At 37.3% G+C, this 17,485-nt stretch overlaps 1 protein-coding gene across 8 annotated transcripts in view; it reads right to left on the minus strand.

Moving 5' to 3' along the window:
- The window catches only part of LOC117403040 (cAMP and cAMP-inhibited cGMP 3',5'-cyclic phosphodiesterase 10A), a 115,034-nt gene that overhangs the window by 69,854 nt on the left and 27,695 nt on the right, over positions 1-17,485 (minus strand). For 2 of the 8 annotated variants that reach the window (XM_059023785.1, XM_059023784.1), the window contains exon 1: positions 12,648-13,744. The exons of 1 other annotated variant lie outside the window; for it this stretch is intronic. In XM_059023785.1, the coding sequence (XP_058879768.1) occupies positions 12,648-13,212 (565 nt within the window). In that variant the 5' untranslated portion in view covers positions 13,213-13,744. Of the gene's footprint in view, positions 1-12,647; positions 13,745-17,485 lie in introns of those variants that run through there. 5 more of the 8 variants (XM_059023788.1, XM_059023786.1, XM_059023791.1 and 2 more) reach the window with 3 other exon arrangements.

A 17,485-nucleotide genomic window follows, 5' to 3' on the forward strand; every position in this document is an offset into this window, starting at 1 on the left:
TTATGTACATGTAATTGATGCTGCTTGCGATATATACAGTTAGCTTGCATTGCAGCAGCACCTTATTGCGGCCAATTAAAAGAACTGCAGCTGACTCAAGTAAAACAAAGCTTTATTTAACAGTCACTGTTCCAAGCCGGTTATCAGTCAATCACATTTTACTACTTTAATACTGCTACCAAAACAAATATTATAAATAATAATAATATGAACTTACGCTTGTCAAAGCTCCCGGAGATTGGTTGTGCCTCCACGATACATCAACAGACGCTTGCAGTTTGCATTCAACTTTTTTTTTTGGTCTGGGCATTTACAAATAAATCCCAAACAGCAGAGGGGTTTCGAGACATTTCTTTCAATACAGCTTACGCTAAACAACACTTTGCTGTCGAGATGGCGAATGAAGAAATTAAAGTTCTGCCTCTGGATAACACGAGCTGGAGGAGTGGAGGGCCGGGGGGTGCTCAGTTTTGAAAATTTAAATTATTAGTGTTTGCGTATATTTTGTATGTTTCATACTTATTCTACCATAGCACTTCTCTTACAATGTCTTCTACACTAGGTGTTCATTACATATTTTACTGAAGTAATACAACGCTATAGGTAACCACCCAGTGCTTTGGCATAATATACCCTGCTCCGATGCACGGTGCCATATAGAGTTGCTACGTATAACGATTTGGTAGTTGACTTTAAATACAACTTTTGTTTAAGTAATATGTATTATACAAATCAAAAGATCAAATTATGCATGTGAGTGACATTTAATGTGTGATTTATAGTATTCACACATTGTCAAACGGTTTCTGTTAACAGAGAAAACAAAACAAAAAACAAAACAAAAAAACGGTGCTTAAATGCCACCTAACGAACCTTCGAATGTGTAGAACTACCTTCGAATTCCTGGCTAGCGAATGAACCTTCGAAAGTGTAGAACTACCTTCGAATTCCTGGCTAGCGAATGAACCTTCGAAAGTGTAGAACTACCTTCGAATTCCTGGCTAGCGAATGAACCTTCGAAAGTGTAGAACTACCTTCGAATTCCTGGCTAGCGAATGAACCTTCGAAGGTGTAGAACTACCTTCGAATTCCTGGCTAGCGAACGAACCTTCGAGGGTGTAGAACTACCTTCGAATTCCTGGCTAGCGAACGAACCTTCGAAGGTGTACAACTACCTTCGAATTCCTGGCTAGCGAACGAACCTTCGAAGGTGTAGAACTACCTTCGAATTCCTGGCTAGCAAACGAACATTCGAAGGTGTACAACTACCTTCGAATTCCTGGCTAGTGAACAAACCTTCGAAGGTGTAGAACTACCTTCGAATTCCTGGCTAGCGAATGAACCTTTGAGCCTTTGAACACAACCCTATTTAAAGCAGTTTCTCATTTTACTCAATTCCTAACCTTGAGACTTGAAACAATCTCTGCATAGTAGATCCGCTTCCATGGTTATCTTTAGCCTTGTTAGATAGTGTTTGGACGAATGCCCACTTGTAATTCTTATGCCAGCCTTGTACAATTTAGTTTGTTAAATATACCACAAAGCACTAAAGCAATAACACGAAGCACTTACCACACTTCGTGGTTAAGACATTTAGCCACTACACACCCTGTTAGTGGCGGAAGATTTTTAAAGCTTTGAAAGGATTAATGGATAAAAAAATATATATGTTTTTGTTGAGTTCAATATTATTGTATTCAGCACTCTTTTATTTAACCCCTTAAGGTACACAAGGAATTGAGCGGTTCTTCAAATTAATTCGAGAGAGACTCAAGTATGACGAGTAAACTGACAATTTGGATGATCAGATCCAACCAGGAAATTTTAAACCCTGTCCGTGCAGCTCATTGCAAAAATATGAAGGTTAGCCTCATTTTATTTGTAGGACACATATGTTCCTTGTACCTTAAAGGGTTAAAATGTATTTTTCGTTTCACTGTTATTTTTTATTTGTTATTTTTGCATTTGAAATACTTCTTGTGAAGTCAGTTATTGCTTTGATATGTGATAATGACATCATCACATCATACAGTATGTGATACACTAATAAAGTCCCAAGTTCCAAATATCTTAAGTAGTGTGTCAGAGTTCTGGAAGACACCCTGCTATTAAATCCAAGATCCCGACCTTAACATTAATCCATTGAAGGAAAGGGAATGCCTGCTATATTCAGTCAAACACTGGGGGAATGATTCAATAATCTTCAACTCCCCCTCCACCAAGTCTTTCGTAACTTGTCCGACAACAACTAAATCTATTCAATGAGACATTTATGTTGCCGACATGCTGTGATTCATTTCACTTGTCGCTTTGTTTGCGAATTTTTTTGTTTGTTTGTTTGCCTACTTCCCTGAAAAATGCTCACATTATCTGTTGATTTTGGCGACCAGTAATTGGTAGCACATTCTGGGTCTCCCATTAATAAGCTGATGTCAAACATTGTAGGTTGGAACTGCTGGACGAACTAGCTTTTTACATTAGAACACACTGCTGCTGTGAATACAACAATACCGATACAGTTTCATAAAGATTTTGATAATAAACTACAGATATTTGAGCAGTCTAGCGACCAGGTATATAAATGGGTTGTGGGTGATAAATTGTGTTAAAATACTGACTGGTACAGTATTTCCCAATTTTCTGACAGCGGCTAGACATTGGAAATGGACACACATTTAGCAAAAGCCATGTGTTTGATATGTGTAAATAAGGTCAAATTGCTAACAAATACATCATGGCGTTGTTGCAGGTTTATATCAGCATTGTTAAGAGAGAGATGTAATAATAATAATAATAATAATAATAATAATAATAATAATAATAATGTATAAGAAACACTATCCAATGTTCAACACACACAATATGTTTTGATGTTGTTACTCTTTAGACCAGTGGTTTTCAACCTTTTCAGACTACTGTACCCCTTTCAAAATTATTTGCCATATAATTACAAATAATAATAATAATAATAATAATAATAATAATAATAATAATAATAATAATAATAAATAAAAAAACGCATTAACACAAATATACATTTCAGTGTGATATTTGAGCCTGTTTTCCACTGAGTTTTGAAATTCTGGGAGGCAGTCAAGACACAGCAATTGTCTCTATATTCACTCGGTTCCTGGACTTTGATTTGACGGCAGTCATCGCAGAGAATGACACTCCACACAGGTATGTTGACCCAAATGGTAACAGAACGTGCAAAGCTTGATTACCAATGTCGGTGTGCTCCTTTTGTACTGAGCACCAGAACTGCGGTTCAGTGGACACATTCAACTTAATTTGTACACCGTGGTCTGACGACAGGTCAAGTAGCTTTTCTTGTTGACTGGAAGAGAGGTGTGATAAAGAGAGAAAGAATCGATGTTGTAAATCTCCCTCTCGACCAGAAAGGGCGCTGTGTAAAGTTGGTAGTAAACCTCCCCATAGTCGGGTCAACTCGACAGTGGGTGGAAACAGGAAGTCGGCCATCTTGGAGGAAGCTTATACTCGAAACAATTCCCATGCGATCAGCTGCGGGCCAGGCACTGATTGGTTACACCGGGGTGCCGGGCTGATTGCAGGGAGGAGTTGGGCAGTACAAAGGGGATGCAGCTACGCGAGTACAGTCCCTTGCGCGGAAAACGTAATTGACGGTCGGAGCTTTGTTTGTTGTTTTTGTATTAAGTGTTTGTTTGTTGTTGCAGAGGAGGATTAAAGAGCCAGGGGCTGCAGGTACACAGCCAGTCCACACCACTGAGCACTTCCCTTCCCCTCACAGCACCAGCACTCACCACCGTCCCGACGTGGATTATAATAATTGATTTGGTTTTGGGTTTGCAAGCCCGCTGTGTACCCCCCCCAATACCATTGTTGGTAGAGGGGCGGCCCTTTTTGTTATTTATTAAAACACTGATGTTTTGGGAGAAATACTGTTTGGACATTGTCTTTGTTTCCACACCACACACACCTGACGACAAGAGGTTACAGCTGCTAACAACTGACGAAACTATCCAGTCATATTGTCCTGTCTACTCTTGAATGTTGGGGAAGAATGACTGGAACGGAGACGACAAGTGTGTCAAATGGTCTGCTATTGTTGTTTTAATTCTATTCTGTTCAGTTTCCCCTGGATAAACTTCAGTGGGAAACGTGTGAAGCAGCAGAAAACAGGTAAAGTCTCTGTCTCCACATTTGGACTTCCAGAATTCAATGTTTTTTATTAAAGCATTAACTTTGTCGTACAGATTCAGAATGTTAGTTTCATGACCTTGCATAGACAAATTCAGATCATTCAGCTTGCTAAAAATATCTGCAAGGTAGACAAGTTGAGCTAACACACGGTATTCACAGAAGCAAGTGTGGACGAATGATCAACAAGAAACATGTGAATTTCTGTGCGCAGTCCGAACAGGCTTTGAAGTACTTTCCCTCTTGAAAGTCAGCAAACCTCTGCGTGTAACAATAGTTGCTGATGTTCAGCCCCCAGCTCTTCACAAAGAATGCAAAAACAGACGAGCACTGAGTGACCAGTTGACTGGTTTGACAGATTCATTTAAAACTTTGGGCAGCTCAGAATTCATCCTTTTTTAAGCAAGCGCCCCTCTGTGAATGATATCTGAAACAAAAACACATTGGAAATGTGAAAAAACAGCTATTTATCTAGATCCCAGCCATTTAAAGTGGAGATATACAAGTCAGAAGAAACAATTGGAGCAACCTTGGCCCCCATTGCTTTCTGCTGGGCAAGGTTGCCCCAATGGTTTCTTGAAACTTGGCTTGTGTTTTTGATATCTCCACTTTAAATGGCTAGGCACTTTTGATAACTTGCCATTTTTTCACATTTCCAATGTGTTTGTGTTTCAGATATCACTTATTTTTTGACTTAATGGATAATAACACACACACACACACATTATGGAAATAGCAAAATTGTTCAACCTATACTGAGGCAATGTATTGCCGTTTGGATAGGTTAAATGTAAATAGTAGCCTAGTCTGTTGAAAGAGTTAAGATGTGAATCTGTGTAGCATAGCGGTTATGTAGTTGGAGTGAAGGTATGACTAGTTAGGGTTCAAATCCTGCCTTATAAGAACATAAGAAAGTTTACAAACGAGAGGAGGCTTTACAAACGTTTCCTGCCGCTGTCCGGCACATCATCAACCAGTCACACACATTCTCCCCACTCATTCACTCACTCCCCCTTACAACACATGTAATAAAAAAGACAGACGAGACAAACTCAACAGAGAAGTCCTGCAACAAAGCAATTGTCCAGGTCGTTACATGAAAGCAATATATGAAAGCATGACGAGCTTTATGTACAAAAACCTTCACTAATATACAATTGAACAAGAAATGTTGAGTATTTATTTTTGTTTCATACAGTATTAAATGGCAGTGTTTATATCTGATAGTGAAAAAGAAATAAATATCAAATATATAGGTTACTTTCATCTTTTTGCTGTCGCTTCTTTCACGATCACTGCTAACGCTGCTATCAGTAAATCTTTTCAAAAAACTTCTCTGTTTCAGTTTGCGTGCACCTCAAAACTCTTACAACCTTTCCCAAACGATCACACACTTCCAATTGTTTAAAAGCGGTTCATTGCGCATGCCAGATACAGTCATACAGCACAGGTCTCCCGGATCAACAGGCAGTCTAGCATAGTGATCCTGTCCAGCATGCACATTACCGTATTCTATGTTTACAACAGAACAAACAAGGAATGCTCTGCAGTAAAAATAAAATTAGCTTGTACCTCGGTAGTGCTTCTTTTATGTATAACACAAATAGGACAGTACTGGGGAAACATCTATGGACTGTGTGAGACGTGTAAGATAGATGCCAGAGCTGAACATTATATTACCTACCCCCTGGGGTACCCCAGGTCGATAACCGCTGCTTTAGACCATATGCTAGTCTGCATTAAAGCACCAGTGAAACCAAATGTTTTAGTAAGAGATTCTTCACTCTGGAGTTTTAAACTTAAAAGTAGGCCACTGTAGGCCCTAGAGCCTAGCAAAATGAGGAGTATTGAAACAGACTCAAAACAAAACAAACAGTCATGTTATAAAGTAATGTTAACAAGTAATATGCTTAGACGTTTTTCTGGCTTATCACGTATCACAACAGCCCAAGACTAATATATATAAAACTTTGCTATAACCATGACAAGAGCCTCGTCATTTAATTGTCTTTAAATGTGCCAAGGATGAGAGGTCAATAGGCTTTATATTGTAAAAATAGAGGCTTTACGGCAGCAGTGTGGAATCATGCTCTAGTGGTTGGGTCGGAGTCTTTAGCATTTTGGGTTTTGTATGTTGTAATCAAAAATAGTAGTGTGTAATAGCTCAGAATGCAACAATAATTGAAATCCACTTTCTTAAAGCAGTTTAAAAGCAGGTCATGATTGAAATGGTCAAATGCCTCGGATTGTTAATAAACAACACAATTCATGGCAGTTTGTTCAATGTGACAGCAGAGGCAAAAATGTCAGTACCGCTACAATAATTAGAAAAAAAAACGTTTTTTGTAGTACTGTAGCATTTTATTTTACACGGTGGAGACAAGTAAAACACATTGGGGTTCTGATTTCAGGCTTAAACCCAGAAAGACCTGATTTCTAACTGATGCCAAAGATGTTTGCTGTTAACCTGAAATATACCTTCATTAATGTAGTGAAACTATTATACGCCAAGTATTTCTTAACCTATGAACATACCTATATTTTAGTCTTCTGTTTCAATCACATTATCTTAGAATAAGGCCAAACACTTCTCTCTGTATTTTTTTTTTTTAAATTGAGAAGCAGTAATGCAATAAAACCCTTTTTAATGAAATCTTCTGTTTCTAACAAAGGAAACTTTTTTGGCACAGTTGCAAGGGCAAGCAGCCAAGGTGCTATTTTTCAGCTGTCTGACATCAGAAGCTGGGCTGTGTGCGTCAGCAGGACCACTTGGGACCCACCCCCCACCCCCAACCCCCCCATCCAGAAGCTGCAGACCATGTGTTTCTTATCTTATCTGTTCGAGGGTTTCAAAACTTTGAGATTCCAAAGTGCGAAAAACTTAAAGAAGGAGAAGGCTGGAGGGGAAAGGGGGTAACAGAGGCCAGAACACAGGGGCTTGTTTCATTTCGCCACATCTAAAGACTATGTGCTGCATTATATGCTCTGCAGGGATTTACAGTAGATCATAAAAAGAAATCACATATGTCTATGTACGTCACCACTTCACAAGGTTCAAATATCACTAAGAGAACACTAAATAGTGACCCTGCTTTTACTTTTTCAGCAGTGTTTCCCATGGAAAAAGGAATATGCTGATCTTTAGGTAGTTCCTATATTTTGTGGTACAGAGTCTAAGCTAAACCTAAATTAAAACAGCTGAATGACTTTCTATCAGCTTGGCAATGAGGCTCAGTTTGAAACTGTGCACTAACCCGTTCTGCAATTGGATTTACTTGTATGCAAGAAAAATTAAAGCATGAGATCCACTAAAAGAAAAAAAAAATCACACTGTAGCCCTGAATGCAAGTTTCAGCACTAGATCTTTCAACATCTTGTTGTATGAAAGCTAAATATCTGAAATATAGACAGAACACCAATTTCGCTTGACATATAGTTTCAAAGAGACCAGTGCAGGTATATGGTGTAGGTAGCAATAGTTAAGCAATAATTAAGACTCAAGAATAGACACAGAGCTGTTTTCTAAAATTTATATCAAATTACTTATTTCACTTTCCCTGGGTACAAACACCTTCAGAGTGCTTAAAATGTGTGTGTGTGGTTGTGTGTGCATTTGTATAAAGGAGATGGAAACAAGACTCCCATTGTCTGGCAATATGAGCCATTCCAGGTTTAACTGCAAGCCTAAGTTGTCACACTCACAAACAGATAAAAGTAAACCCTAGAATGGCTCAAACTGCTATGCAATTGGAGTCTTGTTATCAACCCTGTTAAAGTAATGCCTTCCAGAAACACGTCTTGCGTTCTTCACTTCAGGTCACGGTGACATCTGAAGGGTATATACACTGGCATCATGTGCAATGCATTGTCAATCAAATGACTTGACAGCAATACTTTTTAAGGGTACATTTTGAGCATTGTGGATAGTGAGAATGCCACTGGTGTGGATAGTGAGAATGGCCCTGTCATTTCATTTCAGGGAAAACAAACTAAAATGCTAAAACTTGTGTTTAACACAAATAAAAGCAAGTGTATCATCTCACACTGACAGAGATATGACAAGGACACAGTACTGTAACTTGAGGTTCTCACCATGCTGTAGTCACGGTACAGCTCTCTCAGAATCTTCCCAAAAAAACTCTACAGGACTGCCGTTCCATGGTTTAGGGGCTACACAGACCAGGCATAACAGGACTGGCTATCCTCTGAATATTCTACAGTGCAATCTTTAAATACCCTTGCTTGGTGAAGATAAGAAAGTCACTTTAAAATCAGGTGACCTACAATCACGGTATAAGATTATAAAATAACTTCATCCTGATAAGGAAGGTGTGGAATACAAGAAGAAAAAAAGTGGATTTTATGCCAGAATTTTAAGTGGAAGTCTGATTTCTTTTAAATGTGCCGATATACCAAAGCATTCTCTTTGGACATCTGTCTGTGCAACACTAAGATTATCTGAGGTAAATCATAACTTTTTGTTTTATTCTGACAGCAAGTATTGTTTTGAACTCAGGATGTTAGGTAAACACACTCGCTGTTTAACAGTTAAGAGTTTTTATTACCGGTAAGCACATTAAGTTGCTGGAATGGCAGAGGAACTCAAATATTATTTCCTGAAACTGTAATGAAGTCCAGTAATTAGAAATGGAGTTAAGTTTTACTCCTACTCAACTTTTTCTCCAGTTGTAATTCTAAGAACTGCCACACAAACTGGGAGAGTGTAGCGTTTCTCCTTTAAGAAAACAAATAGTGCAAACTACACTGTAAATCTGTGACTGTTAGATACATTTCACAGCTATGGTCATATGGATGAAACAAGATCTCTGATTAACACCCGAGCACAGAGACAGGAGAGGAGATCAGAACAGAGTTGAAGAAGCGATTTATCTTAAATAATGCTTTAGTCATTTTAAAATTACTTAAGTGCTTTGTGTGCCTGTTTTACACAAGAAGCTAGAGAAAATGTACAGAGCATGTTATTAAATATACATGATATTAAAATCCATTAAGAAATCCTGTACTGACATCTCGGTTTCTTTTCTTTTAGCCAGGTGAACATCAAAGAGTGCTTCTGAATAACACAACTAATCAAATCATTTCCATTGCCTCTTACAACTCTGGCACCAGCATGTACCACCTATAACGATTATTGGATACTTTAATTCATATTTAATAATAAATAGACACAAGTATGGACTTGTTTAAAAGACTGGGTACTATAATGTACGATTTTGTGATCCTTAAAAACAAAAACAAAAAAAACAAATAGAGCTGGCCAATGGGAGAAAAGATAGAATGAATACTGTGGTGAATTGCCTTCTAAATATGTAAGTCTGCATTGGTAGTCCAGCGATGTGTCCAACATTCCAGGTCAAGTGGTGTTGCTCGATTCCTTACGTTAATGACTTGACACAAAAGGATGAAAAACCTCCCAAGAATTCGGCCCACTTGAACTGGAATGGCTCCCTAACAAAAAACAAAACAAAACAAAAAAACACAACATAATGAATTAAAAACAAAAGGCTTTGACCAGTGGCCACAATGTAGCCTTCGGTAGCATCCAAATGACAGAACTTTTGCAAGCAGCCAAGGACTGACTGGCATGGACACTGAACTGGTGCCTCACCCAGACAAGGGCAGTTTTGAGGAATGATTGCAGGCAAGGTGTGGAACCTCACTGCTCTGCATTTAAATAGAGCAGCGTCTCCAGAGTGGACAATCCAGTGTAACTTATGAACACCGAATACCTGTGTATTATGTATTTCTAATAAGAATAGCACTTGTACAAAAAAAAGAATTAAATATAAAACTAGCAAGGAACAACTCAAAACAAAACAAAAATTATACTTTTTTTCCCCTTTTAGAAACAAATTGTGGTAAACTCTGCACTCGTTTCAAAACCCAGGGTCCCACTACTTTTTGGAGATCACCAGACAAGTTGTTGGTTTTCATTGTTTGAACTGAGTAATACAACCCAAATCTGAAACAGGAGTCTTGGGAATATCAGTCTTTGGGGGTAAAAAAAATTATAAAATAAATCACATACCTCACATTGGAATGCTTGTGAGGAATTATTACTAATTAATAATTCAAAGTTGCTTATTTTTGCTACATCATGGAGGAAAGGAACAAAATAAAGAAACTAAAAAAAGACCCAAATAAATACATATTTGAAGCTGATTGCTTCTTAAATGCGGTCCTGGTTATCATGTACGGTGTTCAATTCAAATACAATTAAGTGAGTACTCTGGTTCTATATTTCCTCAGGAATGAAAATCACTTTAAATAATTCAAACGCAACATTTCTTGTAAGCACCACTAAAACAGCAGACAGTTTCGCAGAATCATTTGTGCCAGCTTACGGTTTCAGAACATCGTCTCTACATTTTATTTGTATCTTTTTTTTTTTTTTTTACTGAAAGTGTTAATATAAATCCATGTATTTATTTAAAAATTGTAGTCACTGAAAAAGTCATTCAAGCAGCTTGTTCACAATATAATGCATAAAATTAGAACTTTTGCAAGTTTCTATAAAAATGAATTGCTCTCCCAATTGTGAAAATTACAGTGTTATGTAATCTTCCAGCACAGATGTGATAAGCTGCGACTGGGTGCTTTTAGCTTAAACTATCATGTGCAAACTAAATCGTGGAGCAAGGTGTAAAAAGGGTTTTTTTTTGCTTGCACTCGGCAGAAACATTAACGCACTAGCTCCAACTCAAAGGCAGGTTTGATTTTCTTTCTATCAGCAGTGATACTGCTGAAATAAATATTTCACTGAACTGAACACATATCTGTAGCTTTTATGGGTTAAGGGTCATTCCAGCTGGACCACAGGGAGGTTGCAGAATTACGCCAATGTCTTCAGTTTGTTCAATATTTTTGTTGCAATGCCCTTGAAACAAGCTTTCAAATTATACCAGCATTATTTGTCTGGTTCATCCCCCACATGCAGAAAAAAACAGTCAAAGATCAGCATAATTGGCTGTTTTACAAACTTCGGGACATTCTCACTCTGTGGGGCACGTCACACAGCTCTTCTGTTGCATGCACACAACACCTACCCTGGAACCTTCCCCACAATTTGGGCCATTTAAGCTGCGGAACCTGGAGAAATCCATTGGAGCAGAATATTGTGGTGGCTACAACAATGTCAGATCCAGTTTTAGCCAGGATGAATGGATCACTAGCTAAGTACTACAACGACAATCAAAATTTGCTTCGGACTGAGTATAACTACACTTCACCTCAATCAAAATCTTGCAACTAAGTAGCTTAAAGATAAGCATGTAACTCCAGTTTCACGTCATTAGGCAGTTTTTTTGTATAGAACAATATAGCTGCCCTAATAAAAAGTCACTGGCATTGCCAGACACAGAACAAAATGGGTTGGCATGTAGCGCCCCTCTGTATGGAGACAGTGTGGATTATTATGGGTATCCCATTCCACCAATGGATTTGGCTAAGGAAATGAAAGCCAACAGAAAAATGATTTGTTAATTTCTTCTATTAAATAAAAATTCACCACATCTTACTGTAGTAGACAGCAAAGATAATGCATGTATATGGTATATGTCACATTACAGCGTCTGCGAAGCAGGCTGAAATTACCAATATATGCGACTAACCTACAGGACACGTTTTGAAGCTACCTGATGTGTGGAGTTCCTGGGGTAAATGTAAAGAATATCCACAGCCAAAATAATATGAATGTTATTGCATACTGCAATTGATATACAAGGGGATACAGATTAGGTACATAATACAATAAAGTTGTTATTTTGTGTTAACGGCTGCAAAAACAATACACCACGCAAAAGAAAATAAATAAATAAATAAACACGCAAACCCCCTACCCAAAATTATAGTAGAAAAACATACTGCAATGACAAACGGGTCGCTTCCACATCAAGAGTCGTTGGTGTGCAAGTCATAAAACAGCATACACTAGCCCTATTTAAATTGAGAACACTAATTCCGAATGCGGAACACCCAGATTAATAAATAGCACTAGAGCACCTTGTACACACTTATGCGTAGCCCTAACTATGAAATCAATGGAGGTTTTGACATCGTCAAAAAAATAATCATAAACCAAAATGATCTTCTGTTAAGAGAACAAATGTATTATAAAACTATTTAGGAGTGGGGAAAGACCTTCAGAAGGTGCCCCTTGCTACATATGAAGTCTGTGGGCCAATCAGATAAGAATGCCTATACTACTACCTGTAGCATCTGACAACCAACAGCACTGAGCAGTAAGTTTGAAAACTATACTGTATATATTTTAATACAAAAAATATGAGTAATGCAAATATGATAAATGGCTTGCCAAGTCAACAGCGATAACTTTTTTTAATTATTATTATTATTTTTTAAGCTGGACATTTGTCCACGACATACACTGTTTAAAAAAAAAAAAAAAAAAAAAAAAAAAAATTTGTTTATAAATAGGAAACACTTACTTGTTGCAAAAAAACAGTCTGTAAACCTTCTAAAGCAACTTGCTGAAGAAGGTCCATCATCCATGTCTGAGTCCAGTAGGAAAGGGGAAGAGGAGTGGGAGAAAAACGATCTTGTTCTGTTAGAATTCCTGCTGCTTAAAAAATTATTTGACCAGTGGTAATGCGGCGGCGGCAGCAGAAATTCTTGAATGGAAAGATTTGTGGATGCTGATGGTACAAGCAGCCTGACGTTAGAAGGGTAGCTGGTGAACGCCGATTCACCACCTCTGTGTGGCAGTCCGGTGATTCTGCTTGAAGACAGCGAGCGAGAAAAGGGGGAGTACGCAGATGGAGGATAGAAACAAGAAGCCGCCGTCGCAGACCTTGCGGGGACGGAGGTTCTTTCTCGGCTGTTGTTGCAGCTGCTGCCGCTGGGAGTTCCTGCTAAAAGACGGGAGCTACATGCCCAACCGCTTTCCAGAGACAAACTGCTGTAGATGTGGATGTTATTGCTGTATCTGTGTTGTTTCCTTGCAGCCAGGGGGGCTTGGGGGCGTGATGAGAGTATTTTTTCTGGGTTGGACATCCTCCCTTTTTTACAGCATTGAGACAGGACGTTAGTGATACATCAAGAAAGGGTTTATGATAAAGGTTGGGAGAAAAAAAGAGGACGGCAAAACGACACAGTAATTATATATATATATATTTAACAGCAATAAAAAACAACCCCCCCCCCAAAAAAAAAATCTTCTTTCAATAAATCTGTTTATTACGATGAACGCGACTGTTGATTGTTAATTAAATAAACAAAGGTGTTTTTTTTTTGTTTTTTTAATTGGTGGTGGTTGTTTTTCTTCAAGATATTCTGCAGCCAAAATTGCTGCAGCGTCCCCCGCCTTCATACACCAACACTAGACAGAAAACGCCCACTGGTGAAGTACAAACTGTTGCCAAGCATCCTCCTTAAATTATTCTTTTAAAAAAACTGTATTAAAAAATACACTGGTCTAAATAGTTAACAGCGTTACTTCAGCTCTGCATTCCCCCAAAGGTTTCGCGGAAGTGTAATAACTAAATACATAAATAAGACCTGACAGAGGCTGATGCTGCATACACAGCGTGATGCATTTCTGACGTCAGCAAGCCGGTGTGTGTGATCAAGAAAGGTGCTAACTTAAAGCTGCAGTAGCCTACTTCCTAGTAGCGTACAAACTGTACAGTTCGGATACATTTTTTTTCAAAACTAAATACATAATAGTACTGATCACCAGAAACGCACCTTTTTTAGTATTTAAAGAAAACTCACGAATCAGGTTTAAGTTGTGTAAAACTATATGCAGCAGCACCAACCCTTTTCATACTGTGCCAATTACCGTGTTTTGTAATAGGAAGCATCATATTCTAACCATTAACCTTTATCAATTTTGAAATTATTATTTTTCCTTTTACATGTTCTTTACTTTTTAGCAAACACTTTCCTTTATTCCCGGAAAACAAATCCTGTAGGATTTGCGTGTGTCTGTATATACAGTATATAGAATAATAGATGGGCTTCAGTGAGTTACATAAGCAATAAGGCAAAACAGGGTGTGGGATATACTCTAATATCCACACGCCCCGGGTGTGTTATAAGTCACGAGGCGAAGCCGAGTGGCTTTAACCGCCCAGGGGCATGTGAATATTAGAGTATATCCCACACCCTGAAATGCCTTATTGCGCTTATAAAATGGATCAACCCATTACAAAAAAAACCCCGTAAAAACATGTATTTGAATACTTAGTTTTGCTTTTTTTCACTACTTTAATTAATCACTGGTGTCCGATTCAGATTCATTCAATATCTCATGTACACTTCGGTTTCCCAAAAGTTCAACATTTACATAAATCTCGTCAGTCATGTTTATTGCGATAAATTCCAATATGTCTGCCATTTTTGTTTTTAAATTCTAGTGGCGTATGGATATCTACCAGTGATTTGCCCGTTTTTGAAAAATAGGGTTACCATGTGGCTCCAGATTAACCGGACGCTGTGAAACAGAACGGGATTTCAAATTTGCCCCTAAATTGAAATAAATGAAGGTGTAAATGAACCATCCTTAGCTACAATTAATAATGGTGCTTAAATACACGCATGCGCGTCAAATAATTGTATTATACTAAGAATGAATTGCAGCCAGTCGCTATTTTTTTCTGTTTGTTAAAATTCAATCGCCCATATTATTCTGCAAATACAATCGCATCATCATCTCGTTGCTCTATCGATAAATTAGCTATTCGTTCATTAAGATCTGATCAGAAGCAGCTGATCAGTGTGAATTGTTTGCTGCGCCCAAGCAATTCCACCACAGCAGGATTAATCTCAGCAAAGGTGGAGCTCATTTATACGTGAATTACTTTCAATTTAGGGGGAATTTTGAAATCCCGGTCTGTCTCAAAGCGTCCGGTTAATCTGGAGCCATATGGTAACCCTATGAAAAAAAGTGCCGACCCATGGTGATATGCTGTAATATCAACACCCCCATGTGACCTGTTTTGACCAATCAGGATAGAGTACTTAAAATACCCATTTTATAATTATTCAGTGAGTTACAGGGAAATAATTATATCTGGTGTTTATGTGACGTCATAAACTACGAGACTGTATGGTCGAGTAGTTTATAGACTGAAGCCTGTCTATTTTTTTTAAAAAACACATGTATATTAGTATCTGTAATAAAAAAAGACAATAAATGGGTGTTAAGGGTCAAATTGCAAGTGAATTTAATGAATAATAATAACGTAAATTAAGTTACTATTAAAGAATCTTACATATAATTTTCTTTTTGACAATTCAGGAACAGTGAATTAAATTGGGTAGACAATGAACTGCAAAAAATAATGTATTTTTAAGGAAAAGGTGTTTCAATGGGTTATGCTTTTTTCTTCTTAGTTGCTGTCAGAGTCAAAGATTATTTGTCTCGCTTGCTTGTTTTGGTTGAGGATGATTGTAAATCGTCACAGAGACAGATTTGTTAAAAGTGCCTAAAAAGCACGAATTGTGGGTGTTGTCGAGTGATTGAAAATTAGACACTTTGTGTTTGAAAGTGGACTCGGAGTATGGCAAGCCAAATTATCATTTATAGATATCTCTAATTATTTAAAGATATCTCTAAATAATTTCAATATACCTGTAAATATTTGAAGATATCTCTAAATCATTTAGAGATATATAAAATACATTTAGAGATATCTTAAATTGATTTACAGATATCTCTAAATGGAGCTTTAAATGAGATATCTAAAATGCATTTGGAGATATCTTTAAATCATTTAAAGATATCTCTAAATGTTTTCGAGATATCTTTAAATCATTTAAATATATCTGAAATTCAATTTAAGAAATCTTGAAATAACTTCCTGTTCATTTAGCTATATATCTCTAAATCACTTGAAGATATCTTGAAACAACTTCCTGTTTATCTACAGCTATCTCTAAATGGACAGGAAGTCCATTTAAAACATAGAGCATTTTCACAGGAAGTCATTTTGAGATATCTTGAAAAGGCTTCCTGTTCATTTGAAGATATCTTCAAATGATTTAGAGATATCTCTAAAGGAACAGGAAGTTGTTTAGAGATATCTCTAAATGATTTAGAGATATCGCTAAATGAACAGGACGTTATTTTGAGATATCTCTAAATGAACAGGAAGTTATTTTGAGATATCTGAAAATCATTTAGAGATATCTCTAAATAACTTCCTGTTCATTTAGATATATCTCTAAATCATTTAGAGATATCTTAAAATTAAAAATTTTTAAATATATCTCTAAATCATTTGAAGATATCACTAAATTACTTCCTGTTCATTTAAAGATATCTTTAACCCTTTGCGGTCCATTTATTCAGCGCGTCTCAGGCACGTCAGGTCCAATTTATTTTCACACGCGCAGTTTATTTTAGACGCGCTGTTTAAAAGTATTTTTTTCACAGTAAAACAGGTTTAAAAGGCACTGCATATCAACAGGACACTCAGTACTGCATCTCCAGCCCTGCCCCACCCCTTGTCGCTGTATTTTTCACATACCTCTTCATAGTAGTGCATACCGATAAATCATCTCCTGATCACTCGTTTTATCACCAAACTCATTATTTTATTATTATAACATATCAAAAAGCTCTGAAAATATCTGCGATATTCTTTGAGCGCTGGATGCAGAAGCAGCTATTTTGTTTGTTTATATCCGTGTTCGGTCTGTGGTGCCGGGACTGTGTGTATTGCTCAGATCCGCCCCTTTTTTTTCGTCTTCTCTCGGCTCCTATCAGTCTCACTCGAATGGTTGAATGGTTTACTTAGCTTTTTCCTGAGAAAAAACGACTAGAGACCTGTTTTTTGGACCGGAGGGAAAATTGCAATGTCGGACCAGGTCCGACATAGGACCGCAAAGGGTTAAATCATTTGAAGATATCTCAAAATAACTTCCTGTTCATTTATAGATATATTTAAACCATTTTAAGATATCTTGAAATAACTTCCTTTTCATTTAGAGATATATCAGAATCATTTGGAGATATCTGTAAATAACTTCTTGTTCATTTAGAGATATCTCTAATATAATTAGGGCTTCAGAAGATATCTCAAAATGACTTCCTGTGAAAATGCTCTATGTTTTGAATGGACTTCCTGTCCATTTAGAGCCAAGTGAACAGGAAGTTATTCAGAGATATCTCTCAATGAACATGAAGTTATTTAGAGATATCTCTAAATGAAAAGGAAGCTATTTCAAGATATCTTCAAATGATTTAAAGAAATCTCTAAATGAACAGGAAGTTATTTCAAAGTATCTTCAAATGATTTAGAGATATCTTTAAATGAACAGG

The sequence above is a fragment of the Acipenser ruthenus genome, chromosome 5 (assembly GCF_902713425.1).
Source record: "Acipenser ruthenus chromosome 5, fAciRut3.2 maternal haplotype, whole genome shotgun sequence".
NCBI classification, from domain to species: domain Eukaryota; kingdom Metazoa; phylum Chordata; class Actinopteri; order Acipenseriformes; family Acipenseridae; genus Acipenser; species Acipenser ruthenus.